The sequence below is a fragment of the Alligator sinensis genome, unplaced genomic scaffold, assembly GCF_000455745.1.
Source record: "Alligator sinensis unplaced genomic scaffold, ASM45574v1 scaffold343_1, whole genome shotgun sequence".
Taxonomy (NCBI): domain Eukaryota; kingdom Metazoa; phylum Chordata; order Crocodylia; family Alligatoridae; genus Alligator; species Alligator sinensis.
Window position 1 is genome coordinate 936,341 of NW_005841947.1, and position 16,452 is coordinate 952,792.

The following is a 16,452-nucleotide window of genomic DNA, read 5'->3' on the forward strand; positions in this document are numbered from 1 at the left end:
AGGCTTCCTGATTAGAAATTCAAACTAATCCATCCTGATAGTCATTAAGTTAAATGGGTTTAACGTTGCAAAATCTAAACTTGGGGTGTTTAGATTTAGTTGCTTTATTGCCATGACTTAACAGAAGTGCATGGCTTTACAGGACTTTAAAACTGGCTACAGAGCTTTTAATTTAACTCTTGTTAAATGAGGTATTAAATTTTGAAGCGCTGTATTTTACAGCACTTTATCAACCTGCAACAGTTTTAAATAACTTCTGTATACTGGTCAAATTTCTGACCAGTGGAGAAGTCCAAGGAGGCTGCAGAGTGCCCCCTGCCTCCTAGCCTGGGAAGTGCAGAGAGGCTCCCAGGCTGCCCCCCCCCCCCCCCCCCCCCCCCAAACATTGCACTTCTGTCATGTTTAGGAGCGCTGTAACTTTATGGTACTATAAAAAGGACTCTAAATTACAGCACTGCAAAACATGCAGGGAGCACTTTTGTACAGAGCCTCAAGTTTTCTTGATATTAGCACCATAAATGAAGCTTTCAGAATAGCTGCTTATTATGTTTCCCACGAATATGATATTGGGACAGCATGAAGTGTGTTCAGAAATAACATGTACTGGAGTACAAACAATTCTGACCAGTATGCAGTTAACACTTCTAGCAATACCTCTCTTGAATCCAGTTCTGCTGTTTAGCCTTAGCTGGAGTAAAGTACCAGAAGAGCTGCTGAATGCTGTTTTATTATAGTTTTTCTACTACAACAGAACAATCAGTTCTTCCTGATATGTGGCTTCAAAATAATTTTAAAAAGCAGAAGTCTAACATCTGTGCTAGATACTTTTTCCCAAAATCCTTTCCATGTTAAGATAAACTATGTCATGTAAGAGCTGATTCTGGCATCTGCAGGTCAATGATGGCTTTGGCAGAAAGAGAAAAAAGGGAAATTCCCCTTTGCAAAATGATGGCCTATGGAAATGTGTTGCCAAATTCAGCTCGCCTTGAGGCGGAATGGTGAGCGGGGAAAAGATGGAGAAATATACTACTGAGGTCTGGAAAGACTGGAAAAAGTGAGGGGAGCTGACATGACTATTAATTAGATGGTTAAAGGGACACTTTCAGCTGAAGAAGTAGGGAGTACCTATTTTCCAATTATTATGTGATGCCAAGCTAATGTTAAGCAGAAAAGAGAACTTGAATGCTTTAAATTCATACTTGTGCCCATAGAAATAACTTGTCAAATCTGTATGGGTTTAAATATAGGGTATTTTGTAGGGGTGCATCAGTAAAGATTTTGATGGCCAGTACCAATAGCTGATTATTAGGGCTGGATGAAGCTTTGGTAGCTGATTTGATTTGGAGGATATTAGGCCTGATTTGGGGTCCGAATCCAAATAGAATCAGGAGACCAGGTAATAGCTCCGAATTGACTCGAAGCATCCAAATCAATTCAGAAAAGCTTTGGAAAAAGATTTGGTCATAGAATAAACAGGCAGCTGGCAAATCTGTTGGGACTGGGGGAGAGGGTACGGGTGTGGGGGAGGGAGGGATTGGGGCTAGGACAAGCTGCCCAACCACAGTGCGGCGGGGGGTGCAGGATGTGGGCATGGCAGCACTGGGAGCAGGGGCTAACACAGCAAGTCAAAACACAGTGAGTAATGGCATTGCTACACATTGACACACATGGTGACGCTTTTCCTAAGGAATTACCCAACCTGCTGGGCAAGCGGCAGTAAAGCAGAGCCCTCTTGGGGCAGACGCAGGTACAGCCAGAGGAGCTGTGGGAGAAGCCCCCATGGCTACACTGTCTGGCCCCATCCCCCACCTGGGCCCAGCCTGGTCCTGGCAGTTTTTTTGTGTGTTTTTTGCTTTTGTTTTTGTTTTGTGTTTTGTTTTTTGTTTGTTTTGTTTTGTTTTTTTAAAGCCCCGCACTCACTGGCTGCTGCAGTGGCAATTGGGGTCTCTGGGCACTTGTGGCAGAGCCCCCCCAACCTGTGCAGTGGGGGGCAGCAGGGATCACCCCTCCCCTCCCCACCTGGCTGCCCCATGGCCTGGGTGCAGCATGGCTCAGCAGGGCACTGCGTGCTGTCTGGGAGCTGGGGCGGCTCCACCTGTCAGCCAGAGCTCCTAGTTCGCTTCCCCAGCTCTCTGATCATTCTTCCAGCTCTTCCCGTGGGGTTTCAGCAGGCTGCTGCTGCTGGCTGGGGAAATAGCCCAGAGCCACTGCCATCACCAGCTGGCAGCAGCCGTCTGCTGTCATCTGGGGGCCCGTGCCCCCTGGGAGAAGCTGGGGGAAGTGATCAGGGAGCTGGGGAATCTAACCAGGAGCTGGAAGAGTGTTCAGGGACCTGAACACTTATCTCAGCCCTTGGTTTGATTAGTCTGGGAGCTGGTGTGGCTCCACGTGTCAGCCGGAGCCCTGGAGCACACAGCCCCAGTTCCCAGACAGCGCACAGCGCCCTGCCAAGCTGCCCTGCACCTGTGCCATGAAAAGCAGGGGCAGGGGGATCTCTCTGCCATGAGCACCTAGAGGCCCCAATTGCCACTCCTGCAGCCAGTCACTGTGGGGCTTTTTTAAAGTTCCAGGATTAGGCTGGGACTGGGCAGGGCTGGGCAGCCATGGGAGCTTCTCCCGTGGCTCCTCCAGCCTGGGGAGAGGCAGGCACAGTTGGAGGAGCTGCGGAAGAACCTGCAGCCACCCAGCTGTGCCTGTCTCTCCCCGGCCAATCCGAATAGCCAAATCTCTCTGAATGGGCACTAAATCTTCCAAAACTGATTGGGCCAAATCGATTCAGGACAGTGATCCAAATCTCTGAATTGAATCACTGTCCGCTGAATCTGAATCCAAATCAAATACTTCCCTATTCTCACAGGCCTACTGATTTATTAACCAGCCATTTTGGCTGATCCAATAATTGATGTACTTTAGAATGCAAGGCATAATACTGACATAAATGCACTTTTTGGCATGCTCCAGCAGCCTCCTGTGTCACATTTGTCAGTGTCCTGGCACTTAAAAATGGTGGTGGGGCTGCTCGAACTAAAGCTTGTCAAATGAGCTTTAATTCAAGTGCCACCGCCATCATTTTTAACAGCAAGGATACTTTTAAGTGGAGCAGAGCCAAGTGGGGCGAGGAAGGATGTGGGCTGTCTGATGTTGGCTCAGGGCTCTCTGCTGCCTGGCCGTATTCCCAGCCATGTGCATGCATGTGGCCGTGGCCATGCACATACATGTGGCAGGCCCTGTGTCTTGCTCCTGGCAGCCCCAAGCAGGACCCCTTGCAAGCTAGAATGCTGCCTGTCTGCAAGGGGAAACCTGCTGTTTCTTGAGGGAACCCAGCCCTGGCCCCATGGGGGAGAGGAAATCCAGGTGGCCAGGGCCTTGGCCGGAAGGCATAATTATTAGTAAACATTGTCTACAATGGCCAAAAGAAAGCCTGTAGCCAATAATGTCATTTCCCTTTTTATCAATGCTGTTCTAATAGCCAACCAATGTGTTGGTGCACCTCTAGTATTTTGGTTTTCTTGAGGTGACTCTTAAGAAAGCCACAATTACTGTGAACACTTTCCCTGCTTCCTAAAAATCAGCTTTGGGCCTGAATGGAGAGCGGGAACTTCCCTGTGAGGTGGTCTGAACAATCTGAGGCCACTTGAAGGAGTCTTCAGCCAAAATAAAATGAATTGGGACTCAAACAGGGAAAATAAATTAACTGCAGTTGCCCCTAGCCCACTTGCCTCAAATGCTGACACAGAGAGCATAGTGGGGAGCCACTTCCAGTTGTTTTATAGATATGGAAAGAAAGCTGAAAGTGTATAAACTGTTCTAGTATTTGTTGTTTGGTTGAAATTGTAAAATGGATAAGCTTGATACTCAGCAAGGGGAACTGCAACCATTTATACTGTTCACTGAACAGCAGTGGCATGGCAATGGCAGGACTACTATATTGCTCAGGTTATACGTATACCTTTCTTATAGTTCTTTTGGAAGAATAAATTTACACTATTTGTATGTGGGGTTGACCCATAATTGGGCCCCTGGCAGTCTTGACTTGCAGTATTTTTGTGTGCACAATAAAAATATCAAGCCAATTTTTTTTTCTATGCTATTTTTTGTAGTGCATTTTTAACCTTCAGGGGTTTTTTCCTTGGTGGTTTGATTCCCCTCCCCCCCGCCCACGGAACTTTGTAAGAATAATAACAGTTCAAGGTCCTGCTTTATAGTTATTAACTTGTATTGTGTTGGGATGGGAAGGTAGAGGAGGAAGGAAAAACTCTTTCCTAAAACTGAATCTAAAAATGTGGGGCTGACCTTTGATAATTGGTAGCAGTACTGTACAGATGATAAAAAAAAAAAAAAAAAAAAAAAACTCAATGTAAAGCCATGGATAGAAAAAAGGACAATGGCAAGAATCACATCTGTTATGTTTGATTTCTCTAGCATTCTGACCTAAAGTAGGAATAAGAGTGTCATGCATTTCAGCACATATTCCATAGAGAGTGGTGAGGATGGCATTGTTTATACCCATGTCTTGAAGACAAACCCTACCTTTTTAAAGGGTCTACTTTTTTAGAGAGCTCTGGGTGCAAGGGTGAAGAGGTCTGGGGCTCAGGTTGTTTCATAGCTTCGGGCTCAACTAGAAGAAAGCAAAGGTTAATGAGAAGGGAGGGGGGATATCAAGCTGCTGGGTATGCCTGATGGCCCTGATGCACATCTGTTGAACCCTCACTTCCTACTTTGCTAGACATTAACAAATGGGAAATAAAACCAAGGAGTCAGCTCCTACCTGGCCCCTTGCCCCTGCTTATGTTGATAGCTATATCTAGTTCTTTCAACTTTTTCTCATAATTCATGTTTCCTAGACCACTGATCACTTTTGTTGCTCTCTGTTAGCCTCTTTCCAATTTATCTACATCTTAGCAGTGCCCAAAATTTGGATGCAGTATTCCAGGGAAGGCCTCACCAGGGCTGAATAGAGCAGAAGAATTATTTTTCCTGACTTGCAAATAGCTTATTAATATAGCCTAAAATGCTGTTTTGCTCTTATTCAGTTGATGGTCCATTATAACCTCCAGCACCTTTTCTGCAGTACCATAGTCTTTCTCAATTCTCTTATTTAAAAAAAAAATGAGATAGAGAAGTTTTGATACATGGCATGTTCTTGATGTTGGAAACAGGCCACTTCTTCTCGGGAGAGAATTCAGTGCTAAAGAGACAAAAGTACATTACATTAGAGACCTGAAAAATTCTTAAGTTGCTCCAGTGCAGGTACAATTAAGAAAGCAACTGACCAAATTCTGTGCAACATAAGTTCCATGAAGAGATTACCTGGGATTTGCAGACCAGGCTTGCTGAGGGTCTAAGCCAGCCATTGTTGCACCTGCTCAGTCAGAAGAAAACACAAAGCCATTATTCTAGGTAACTACTCCATAGGCACATCTGCACTGCAATTAAGTCAAAGCAATAAATGCCGGTGCTTATCATGCTGGAATGTTTCCCAGGCATCCTGTTTACATGTGCACCCAGGACTGTAGCATGTTGAGTTGGGTCAGAGAAGCCCCGGCTGGCAGGAGGCCCAGGGGGAGTCAGCATGTCAGCCCAGGGCTGCTTTGGCCCAGCTCAGTGTGCTGTGGTGGGGCTGGCTGAGGCATGAAGGTACCCCACTGCATGGCTAGCTAACAGGTAGCTGCCACAGTGCAGCACCCTCATGCCCTGGTCAGCTGCATCATTGTCTACACGTGCACTGCTGCAGTTATAAAACAAACAAACAAAAACTCTGCAGCAGGATAGTATTTGTATTTGCAAGTACTATGCTCCTGTGGAATTAATTTACTCCTGCCTCATAGCATTGCATGTGTAGACGCAGAACTTTTGTGCTGAATGTATGTGTGCTAGTGGTACTGACTATTTTACCCTTTGAGTGTATGTTTTTATACCATGAATGTCTATTTACCTGTACTTACCCCTCCCCTTTGGCCCACTGGCTGGTGACCATAATCCCTAGGATTTTCTGTATCAAAGTGAGAAAACCAATTTTGGCTGTGGTGTTTGTGCCTGACAGCAAGGGGTTGGTACAACTGGTGGTAGTAGTGGGATCAGCGGTCACAGGCCATAGGGTACAGAGTAAACCGTGAGTGCATAATTTTGTTATGTGAGCTTTGAGCAGGGGAGATGGATGCTGCAGAGGGAGGGGAAAACACATGTGCCCCATCTTTTGGCTGAAGGCTTCTATTCAATCCAGCACTCTGGTGGAAAGCAGCAAGAATGGGATGACTGGCATGAGCAGTTTGAAATGGCAACTGAGTTAGCTGGTTGGGATGAAGCCACTAAGCTAAAATTCCTGAGCCTCTTGCTCACAGAGAATGCTAGGGCTGTCTACCGTGGGCTCAGTAATGAAGCCAGGCAAGCACCTGATGGGGGGCCTTCAGGGACACCCTGGAACCAGATGCAGGTCTTGGCTGAGCCAGTACCACTTTTCTTAATCATAAGAGGATGTCAGTTGAGTTGGCACAAGAGTTTGGCCTGGCTCTAAGACAGCTAGCTGTAAAGGCCTTCCCACAAGCCAGCCCCGAAGTACAGGATGTGCTGCCTCATAATCATTTTGTCAGTGCCTTTAGTGGGGAGGCACAGGCTCAGCTTTGGCTAGGAAAACCCCAGAGCTTGGATGAGGCTGTAAAGCTAGCCACTGCGTTGGAGTCAGCAAACAGCTGAGGGCACTAAGTACCTATACATGCCAAGGAGGAGAGAGGCAGTATACACCCAAAGCCCAGAGTTGTCAATCTTACAGATGATGATGGAAACAATGAAGAAAATCCAGGGTGAACTGGATCAACTCAAGAGTATGGAAACCCAGCCCCAAGGTAGATGGGCCAGTAGAGACCCCCCACAAACCATGATGGCTGGGGTCCCATTGGGGGGTTGCTGACAGATGTTGGCACTGTGGTGGTTGTGACAATTTCCAGAGGGAATGCCCAGAAAGAAGGTGGTGTTCTGGGCAAGGAAACTAAAGCAGGCAGTGGAGAGGGGCCCATCCACTGCTGGTAAACTCGGACGCCCACAGGATGAGGTGGTAATTGTTGATGCCTCAGGGGTTGGGACACTATCTGGAGGAGAAGCTAAGAGAAGTTCCTTTCTAATTTCTCCTAGACTCAAGTGCTCTGGTATCCTTTGTACATTTCCAAGTCTGGGACAAGTTACAACAGGAACAGAAAGGGACCTTCAACTCTGTAGCCTAGTAAAGGCAGTCAAAGGGGAGGTGCTCCCAATTCTGGGGGAGTGGAGTGCAACCATCAACTTCCAACACCTGCAGCTGCCATGTGTCATATTCATAGAAGTTAGGGGCTAGAAGAGACCTCAGATCATCAGGTCCAGCCCCCCCCTGCTTAAGGCAGGAAAGACAGGTCAAATGATCCCAGCAAGGTGTGTGTCCAGTCGTCTTTTGAAGATCCCCAGGGAAGGTGATTTGTACCACCTCTGGAGGGAGTCTATTCTGTATTCTGGACATGCAAGCTGTATTGAAGGATGCTAGTCGAGATGCCTTCTTGGGTACCGACTTCCTAAAACAACTGTGGATCACGATAAGCTTTGACTTTTCCTGTTTACTTCTGAGACGACGATTTCCCATGTATACCACAGATGGTCACACTGGAGTGTGTGAAGTGGTAGTGGAGGAGAGTCTGGCAATACCACATAGAAGTGAAATGATGATCACTAGCAAACTGAAGAGATGGTACTGCAAGGATGAGGACAGCTTATTTGAATCTTCAATGGAGCTACTTGCCTAACTTGGCAGTAAACGCCTTGTGTAGACGTGTCCCGTATGTAATTACTTTCTACTCCATGGAAGCAGCATTTATTTAAAAGGACCTTTTTGGACCTCCAAGCGTAGAATTGTTCCTTTGAGTGATGTGGAGGAGTTTCACAGGCTTTGTAATAGCTTATTCATCTACAAATACTTAAAATAGCAGTTACCTACTCATGGTTATCAATACAAATGTGACTGCTGCTGTTTATTGCAGTGGTTTTCAACCTTCTTTGGACTTGAAGCATCTCTCACTGTACTCAAGACATACCTCCATAACTTTTGTGAATTGAGTGGCACCCAATTTAAAAAACTAATTTTTAAATATCCGTGTTTACCTCCTTGCAGAGGGCTGGGTAGTGGAGGACGGGGGGATCCATCCCTCAGACAGGGACAAACCTGAGTCTGTATTTATCTGCTCATCTTCTTGCACCTTGTGGCACTCTTCAAAGGATCTGGTAGCACCCCAGTGTGTCCCAGCACCCTGGTTGGGAATCACTGGTTTATTGCTTAGTCTTTTATTTGTTCTTATAGCTACTGTTGTGTATTTTATGAGAATGATAAAGATTATGCAAAATAAACAGTTCCTCGTCTAGAATACAATATGTTAGTACAATTGCTCACAGTGTAGGAATCTAATTCAAAGGGGCACCATTATTTTCTCCCTTCCCCTCAACTTTGAAAGTGTATCTTTTTTCATACACAACTTAGCCTGGTTTTTAAATTCTGTTTATTTCTGAAACAGACAGACATACAAGCCTGTTTTTAAACTGGTTTAAAAATTCCCGGAAGGGTTGAAAAGTGTACCTGAAAAATCAAGTCCATTTTTTTGTTTTGTTTTTAAGGCAGTTCACTGTGAACTCCTTCACTCCCTACTTTCCTACTTTAACTGTGCCCCCTTATTATGCCCGCCAGCCCATGGAATACAAAAACATAGGCCCAAGCATGCCTCCCTGCCCCTCTTCAAAATCAGATAAGCACTCTGAACTGTTTGGTCATTTGCAGGCTATAGAAATTTATTGAATTCATGTTTAGGGGAGAAGGGAAAGCAGAAAAGTGAAAGGAAAAAGAACCAACCAACCCCCCCCCGCCACAGGTCACGCACTATGTGCGACTTGCAAAGTGTGGGTGCAAGCATACCCTTTCTAACTTGCCCATTGCAAGGCATGCTGAACTGAATGCTCACTTCTACCCTCTAGTGTCAGAGCCACAGCACCTTGCTCACAATTTATTTAGTTATGTTTGTTTATTTAGATTTATTTCCTGTTGCATCAAAAAGTCTCAGATCAGCTTACAATGAGCAAACAACTCATAGAAATGGATTCCCTAAACAACACCCCAACCACCACCTATTTGCCCAGCCCCAATACAAGCAGACCCTTCCACTGATCCCAACCACTCGCATCCAATTTCAGGGAGCCGCTGACAGATAAGATAAAAAAAAAAAAAAAAGAAACAAGTTTAGTTATGTGTTCTCACCCTTCAGACTTCTAAAATGGGGATGACCTTTTTCTTGCAATGTCCAAGTTGCCTATCTTGTGTGTTCTGACATCCCTTTGTGTAAGGTCAGTTGCACTTTTCTGCTGAGGATCACTTGGTTCACTGTCATTTATGTGACACTCTAGGGCAGTGGTTTTCAACCTGTGGTCCACAGACCCCTGGGGAGCTGCAGATTGTTTAAGGGGTCTGCAAAAGATGAGCGATTAATCAAAAATGTGTGAATACCCACACTTACAATTCAGCGGGGTCTGCACCTCCACTTAATATTTTTTTAGGGGTCTGCACAAGAAAAAAGGTTGAAAACCACTGCTCTAGGGGAAAGCTCACTTGCCCTTTCTCTCTGCAGGCTCTGAAGAGGGTGTTTAATAACAGCAGCAAACCTGAAGTTAGTGACAGCTGGATGGCTTGTGCCAAGAGACAGGAAAGAGGCATTGAGAGGTGGTCCAGCCATGTTAGGGGGTCAGTCTATTCTGGGTTTTTTTCCAAAGATTGGTGGAAAAGCAGCAGACAAGCTGTTCCAACTTTTTTTTTTTTTTTTTTTTAAGTCTGGACTCGCTGTTTAAAAGTTGCTCTGTCAAAAAGTGGAGCTTAGAAAACTTCTGTTGTCTCTGTCCTTTTCTATTTTATTTTATTTTTTGCTGTTTAGGCTGCCTGTTTCAACTGAAAGAAAATTTGAGGTTTTTCAGGTTTTGTTCCTTAGCATTTCCTCTTTCAAGTTCTTTGCATGCTTGGGTTGTAAGGGTCGCTTTTATTTCTTCTGTCCCTGCTCTCTGTACTCCTCCCCACCCCCAAGTTTTTTGGGAAAACCAATTTTATTGGTCCTCCATTTGGAAAAATCTATCATGTACAAAAAATTAATTTGGGCTTCATTTCAATCTGATGATTTTCCTTTAAAAGCCCTGTTTCTATCAGTCTTATGCACTTTGTTTTGGGATGGGTGGCACATTATCCAAATAACGGATAACACTAACATCCCACATCTAAAATAGAACCAACCTGTTACTTGTATCATTAGTTGCTTTTTAGTGTGTGGTTTTCAGAAGGGCTTAAGTTTGACCTAACGTTGCTCCAGATAGGGCTAATAAGAGAGAGAGACATGCCTGTGGCAGACCACTTTAACTCCCCTGGACAGTGCATTGCGGATCTTCTTTCCTGCCTTCTGTTTTCAAATAACTCTCCATTTTATATGCTGCTCTTTGCATGTTATTTCTCAGCATTGTATGTGTGTATATATCTAGATATATCTATCTATATAGATCTGATTTAGTTATTTTATAAAGTGCAAATGTACCCTGCCTTTTGCCTGACTTTAGGCTAATGTGGCTAACTACCTCTTTGCTAATAGGAATTTTACTATTGACTTTAATGGGGTTAATTAGTTTGATGCTGAGATTTCTGAAAATTACAGATTCTCTCACTGCTTCTATTATGAATTTTATGCAGCTTTCAACCATAGCTTTGCCACCAAAGGGAATGAGGGGGGGGGGAAAAAGTTCTTGCTTTAGTTAAGAAACCCATTAATGAACCATTTAAATGCAGTGGATTCCTGGTAAGGATATGTCAACCAGTAGACACTTCTTACTGATAATGAAGATTGAATGCTTGAAAATGTACTCTGAAGAACAGAAATGGTTTCAAGCTGTCTGTTGGACATTAATTCCCTACTTAACAGATACTAATGATGTGATTTCTGGAGTGGAAAATGACTACTTTAATGTATAGCACAGTATGTTATGGTGTATGCGACCAGTTGAATATATAATCTGTGGTACTGTGAATTGCCTCTGCAGTGTGCCGCTTCATTAAAATAATGATACGTAGCTTTGACTTGCAGTGTACACTTACAGTGCTTTACTTTAAAAATTAGCTGGGAACTGATAAACATACCTGGTAAGGCACAAGTCCTACTTCAACACCATAGGAAAATAGTAATAGATAGAATGCTGATTGCTTTTGTTTTTGTGTCCTGATCCCCAAACCAGTGGATATATTTGAATGAATACAGTGAACAGGGCATATCCCAATCAGAGTTTAAGTTTTCTCAAGGTTTCATTTGATTTCTAAAAGAGAGATGGCATTATAAAAATATGATTTAGTTCTGTGGACATGAAATAAGGGAATAACCTCTTCCTGGTTTCTTTATGTAGATTATGCCTGTGCCCTCCAAAAGGATATCTTACTGCAGGGACGCCTGTACCTCTCCGAAAACTGGCTCTGTTTTCACAGCAATATTTTTCGATGGGAGACCACAGTAAGTTGTTTTGTGTGTTTTTGAGTATTTGATCACTTAATCCTTCATTTCTTTTGGTTTCTGGGGAACCATACACTGACTTTTGGGGGTCATATCAGTGAGTCTCATGGAGCATTGTCCTCTGATACTATAACTGCAAAAGGCAGCCTGCTGTCGTGACTGGAGTTTAGAAAGTTCTGTTGCATGGTAAAATTAAACAGCAGCTGGAAAGACATTTGTTAGCTAAAAATCAGTCTGCTGAAAACCCTCTCTTACTACATTTGATTACTTGATTTGATCTAATCCTTTAAATGTTTCCCCTTGAGCTGTTCTTTCATTCACATTTACAATCATTTAACTTTCTTCCTCTTCCGAGAAAAAGGCCGTCATGTGGATTATGTTTTCCCTATATATTTTAAAGAGTATGAGTGTATTTCAGTAGGTGTAATGGGAAAGGTTCCCATCTTTCCCCCTGTTCTTTTTTTAGCTGGTTTGTTTTGCCACTTTTTTTCTTGTTGCATTGTTGCTGATTTTGGTTAGCTGATCTTGGGATACAGGCTTGTTGCTCCAGAAGGATAGTTTCCCTGCAGAAGAAAGGACTTGATCTTCACAAAAATAAAGGCTTCTGAAATACTGGTCTTCAGCTTTCTTGTGAACTGAGGAAGTCTAGATGGTCATGTGTTTCTGCCTGCTTCTCTTTTATTTCCAACCACAAACTTATCTTAAATTGCAGTTAAAAAATAAATGAAACACTTTCCCGATACTACCTTTCCACACAAGCAGTGGCTGTGATTGCCTCAAGGATGCTACACAGCTTGAATAGAGAGGGGGACATAGTGGGAGTGGATCTATTGCAAAAACCTAAATTAAAATATGGTCTGCAATGGAAGTTTTGAGATATTTTGGTTGATGCTATATAGTGCTTTGAAGCACCTATATATAGGAAAAATGACAAGTAGCCCGTTTATGCATAAACATTTCTACAGCTCTATATTTTAATTCAAAATAACAAGCTGGAAGATGTAACTCCAGCATTGAGCTATATTTATAGCAGGGATGAATCTGACATGGGACATGCTCACGTGACAGGTAACTTTTATGCCAGGCATCAAGTGTGTTGTGCTACTCTTTGTGGACTACTTCCTGAGCCACAAGCAGGCATAGCCACATCTTGTGCAGTGTCACAGGCATGCTAGATAGTGGTGCTGAGTGACTGGGCAAGTTAGCCTGTTTGTGGCACTGTGAACACAGCTACTTTTGCTGCTTATTTAGGGGCAGCTTGGGCAGAGCATTGTAGTATGTTTGAAGGTGCCTCTGCCTGAGAATAAGTTTGTCATGCAGACACATTTAGCCATTTCTTTTGAAATATCTTCTACGGATCACGATGGAGTATTGCTAGTTTAATTTCCATGTCCAGAGCTCAGACTCCATGTGTGTATAAGCCATGCAGAGAACTATGTCTAGTTGAAGTCATGCCATACCTAGTGACTGACATGAAACATCCTTCCTTCTGACCACTGGGTAGAGCAGCTGTGCTTTTAACATGCAGGACACATACATGCAGCCTGATAGGGGGGCACGATCTCCATGCCAGCTGGCAAATGCTCCTGCATGGACATATATTGGACTGCTAACTACCATAAAGCAATTATAGATTGCTTGATTAATCTTGTCTGTCCCCTGCCTCTTCAGTCAGGGTTAGCATTCAGTTGTGGGGCCCTAAGCTGTGGATGTGGGGTTCATGCCATGAATCACCCAGTTCTGCTCTGTGGGTGGTAAGTGGGCACTGCTGAGTTGCCTGAGGAAACTAGGCTGGACTATGAGTTGCAAGGCACAGGGGTCCTTGTGCTTCAAGCTGGTCGTGGTGCCACTATTCTCTCCTTTACTTCATTCCAATATTTTGGGTTGCTTTTGATGTTGAACTCCTTTTTTGTTGTAAGGGGGTGTATAGGTGATTTGTGTTCAGTGGTTTTCTGGAATCTAATGACTTTTGGTATGGCTGTCTTTCTTTCTTCTCTCTCTCCCTTCTTTTCTTTCTCTTTTTTCTATCTTCCTTTTTGATTTTATCTTTGCTCAGATTTCTATCGCCTTGAAAGATATTACTTTTATGACCAAAGAGAAGACTGCTCGCCTCATTCCAAATGCCATCCAAATTGCAACAAAAGGAGAGAAGGTAAAAAAGGGGGGAGGGATCCCCACTCATTAGCATTTGTCCATCCCCTTTAGCTGAGGTACCTACCTGTTCCAGTTGCATTCTTAAACTGCAGCCATAATTAGAAATGTAACTTTAAAAAAACTTACTCCACAGGCCTGCTTCTTTGTGTAGCAGTCGCATCAGCCAGCCCAAGTAACTGAACTGGGTGTGGATTGCATTTTATTTGGTTCAGCATTGCTATGTCTGCTCACCTATGATAAGGAAACATAGAATGTATTTTGCATCATAAAAATAGTCAGCTAAGCTTTTGATGCAAAATCTTTGGTGACACATGAAGAAATGAATAACCAAAAACAAAATATTTTGTCCCCTATGCAGCTAGCAGAAAGCTAGCACTTCATACAACCTGTGCTCCTATTTTTTAAGTGATCATTAATGCCAAGGTTTTTGAGAGGGTGTTTTATTGGGTTTTTAATTGGAATAGGCCACATCATAAACATCCTAGCACTGTTTAATTTTTAGATGAAACTGTACATTTCCTCAGGCAGAAACTCAATAAATCAAGCTGCATCTTTTTTTTTTTTTTTTTTTTTTTTTTCCACCCCTGTCCCTGTCCCCTCCCCATAGTTTTTCTTCACATCATTCAGTGCTAGAGACAGAAGCTACCTCAGTATCTTCCGCTTATGGCAGAATGCATTGCTAGACAAGGTAAGTTTGTTTTATGTCTGACTCAATGCTCTTAACAAATTATGAAGGATATTATTTTCTGGAATAGACTGAAGATACTTTAAAGGGTAAGTATCATTTTTTTTCTTTTCTTTTCTTTAGAAAGAGCAGTTTTGATTAGAACACTTCATTAAGAAACAGGAGTCATACCAAGAAGAAAAGTACTGATATTCTCCACACTCCATCCTCTTGATATACCAGAATGAAACTCCAGTCAAAGTAGATCTTTTATAACATGACCATTCCTCTTCTCTGTATTGACACTAGAGGCATAACAGGGCAGCTGGGTGCCTAGAGCAGCAGTGGTTGTGGTGACAGTCATTATTTTTCTTCTGGTGTCACACCTAAGTTATACTACTGATTTGATGCTTTAAATGTTGTCACCTCTGCAGTTAATGTTCACTCTGCTTAAAATTACAGGACCTCTTTACACCTAGCTATGAGCTGTTACTTAAGACTCTGTAGAAAGTTGGGCATTAACTGAATGGGTGTATGTTTGGGTCCCATTGTTAAAAGGCAAAAAACTTCTATGAGGAAAGCTTAGATGATAAACAGTAGCATCTTTGCAAAGATAAGGTAGCTGAACCGTTGCCAACCTGCTCAGTGTGATGCCCATGTTGAATAAATGCAACAAGATGATGGTTGATTTATGTGAAAGTTGTATTGGCAAATTCCGCTAGTTAGCAGTGATTTGTATGACAGTTGGTGTATATTTTCTGGTTACTGGACATATATAACACTCTATGTTGCAAAGAATCATTGCAAATAAAAGTGCATCTGTTGAATGGTTTCTGTTCTGTTTTATAGTTCTCACAGTTTTCAGTGTTTGAAACCTGTTGCAGCTAACCACCACCTAGGTATGTAGAGATAACTTTGGAATGAAATATCCCCAAAAGAGTTTAAAAATCTTGAGGGCCAGCTCCTGCCTGCCTGGTAACTTGTATAGTTATTTACATCTCTTTTAGTGAGATGCTACCAAATCAGAATGGTAGCAGTGCACCTTCAGTGTCATCAGTTATTCTAGTTCCCTCAAATTCTTGTGGACTTTACCACTCTTGGAATAGACAATGTAGCCTAATGCAACTCACCATTTTTTAAAATAGGTGTCAGTACAAACTGAAGAAAACCAAGTTGGCAACTTCGTGACAGAGGATACTGAAAAGGCTGAAGTGCTCAATGCCTTTTTTGTCTCTGTCTTCACAGGCAAGGGCAGCTCCCAGATTACTGCATAAAGCAGCACAGTTTGGGGAGAAGGCGAGTGGCCTCAGTGGTGAAAGAACAGGTTAGGGACTTCTTGGACACATCCAGCTTTTCTAAGTCCCTGGGGCCAGATGGGATGCACGCAAGGGTGCTTAGGGAGTTGGCTGGTGTGATTGCAGAGCCATTGGCCATCATCTTTGACAACTCATGACGATTAGGACGGGTCCCAGATAATTGGAAAAGGGTAAACATAGTGCCCATACCTAAGAAAGGGAAAAAGGAGGATCCAGGGAACTCTACAGACCAGTCAAACTTAGCTCAGTCCCTGGAAAAATCATGAAGCAGATCGTCAAGGAATCTATGTGTAAGCACTTAAAGGAGAAACGGTGATTAGGAAGAGTCAACTTGGATTCACCAGGGGCAAGTCATGCCTGACCAACCTGATCTGCCTTCTATGATGAGGTGACTGGCTCTGTGAATGTGGAAAGACCGGTGGATTTGGTGTACCTTGATTTTTAGCAAGGCTTTTGATACATTCTCCCAGGCAAGATAAGGAAGTATGGACTGGATGAATGGACTGTAAGGTGGCTAGAAAACTGGCTGGAGCATCAGGCTCAGAGTAGTAATCAGTGGCTCGATGTCTGTCTAGTTGGCAGCTGGTATTAAGTGGGTTGGTCCTGGGGCTGGTTTTGCTCGGTGTCTTCTGACCTAGAAGATGAGGATGCACTCTATCCCAGCAAGTCTGCAGATGACACCAGGCTGTGGGGAGTAGTAGATGTGCTGGAGGGTAGGGCTAAGATTCAGAGTGACATAACAAATTGAAGGAGCCGCACTTCAAATGGGATGTGGCCAGCCTGG

The 16,452-nt window shown here is 43.5% G+C and overlaps 1 protein-coding gene across 1 annotated transcript in view; it reads left to right on the forward strand.

Moving 5' to 3' along the window:
• The window catches only part of GRAMD1C (GRAM domain containing 1C), a 105,331-nt gene that overhangs the window by 44,785 nt on the left and 44,094 nt on the right, over positions 1-16,452 (forward strand). The window contains exons 5-7 of the mRNA XM_014518269.1: positions 11,431-11,534; positions 13,591-13,686; positions 14,296-14,376. Coding sequence (XP_014373755.1) covers positions 11,431-11,534; positions 13,591-13,686; positions 14,296-14,376 — 281 coding nt within the window. The remainder of the gene's footprint in view (positions 1-11,430; positions 11,535-13,590; positions 13,687-14,295; positions 14,377-16,452) is intronic.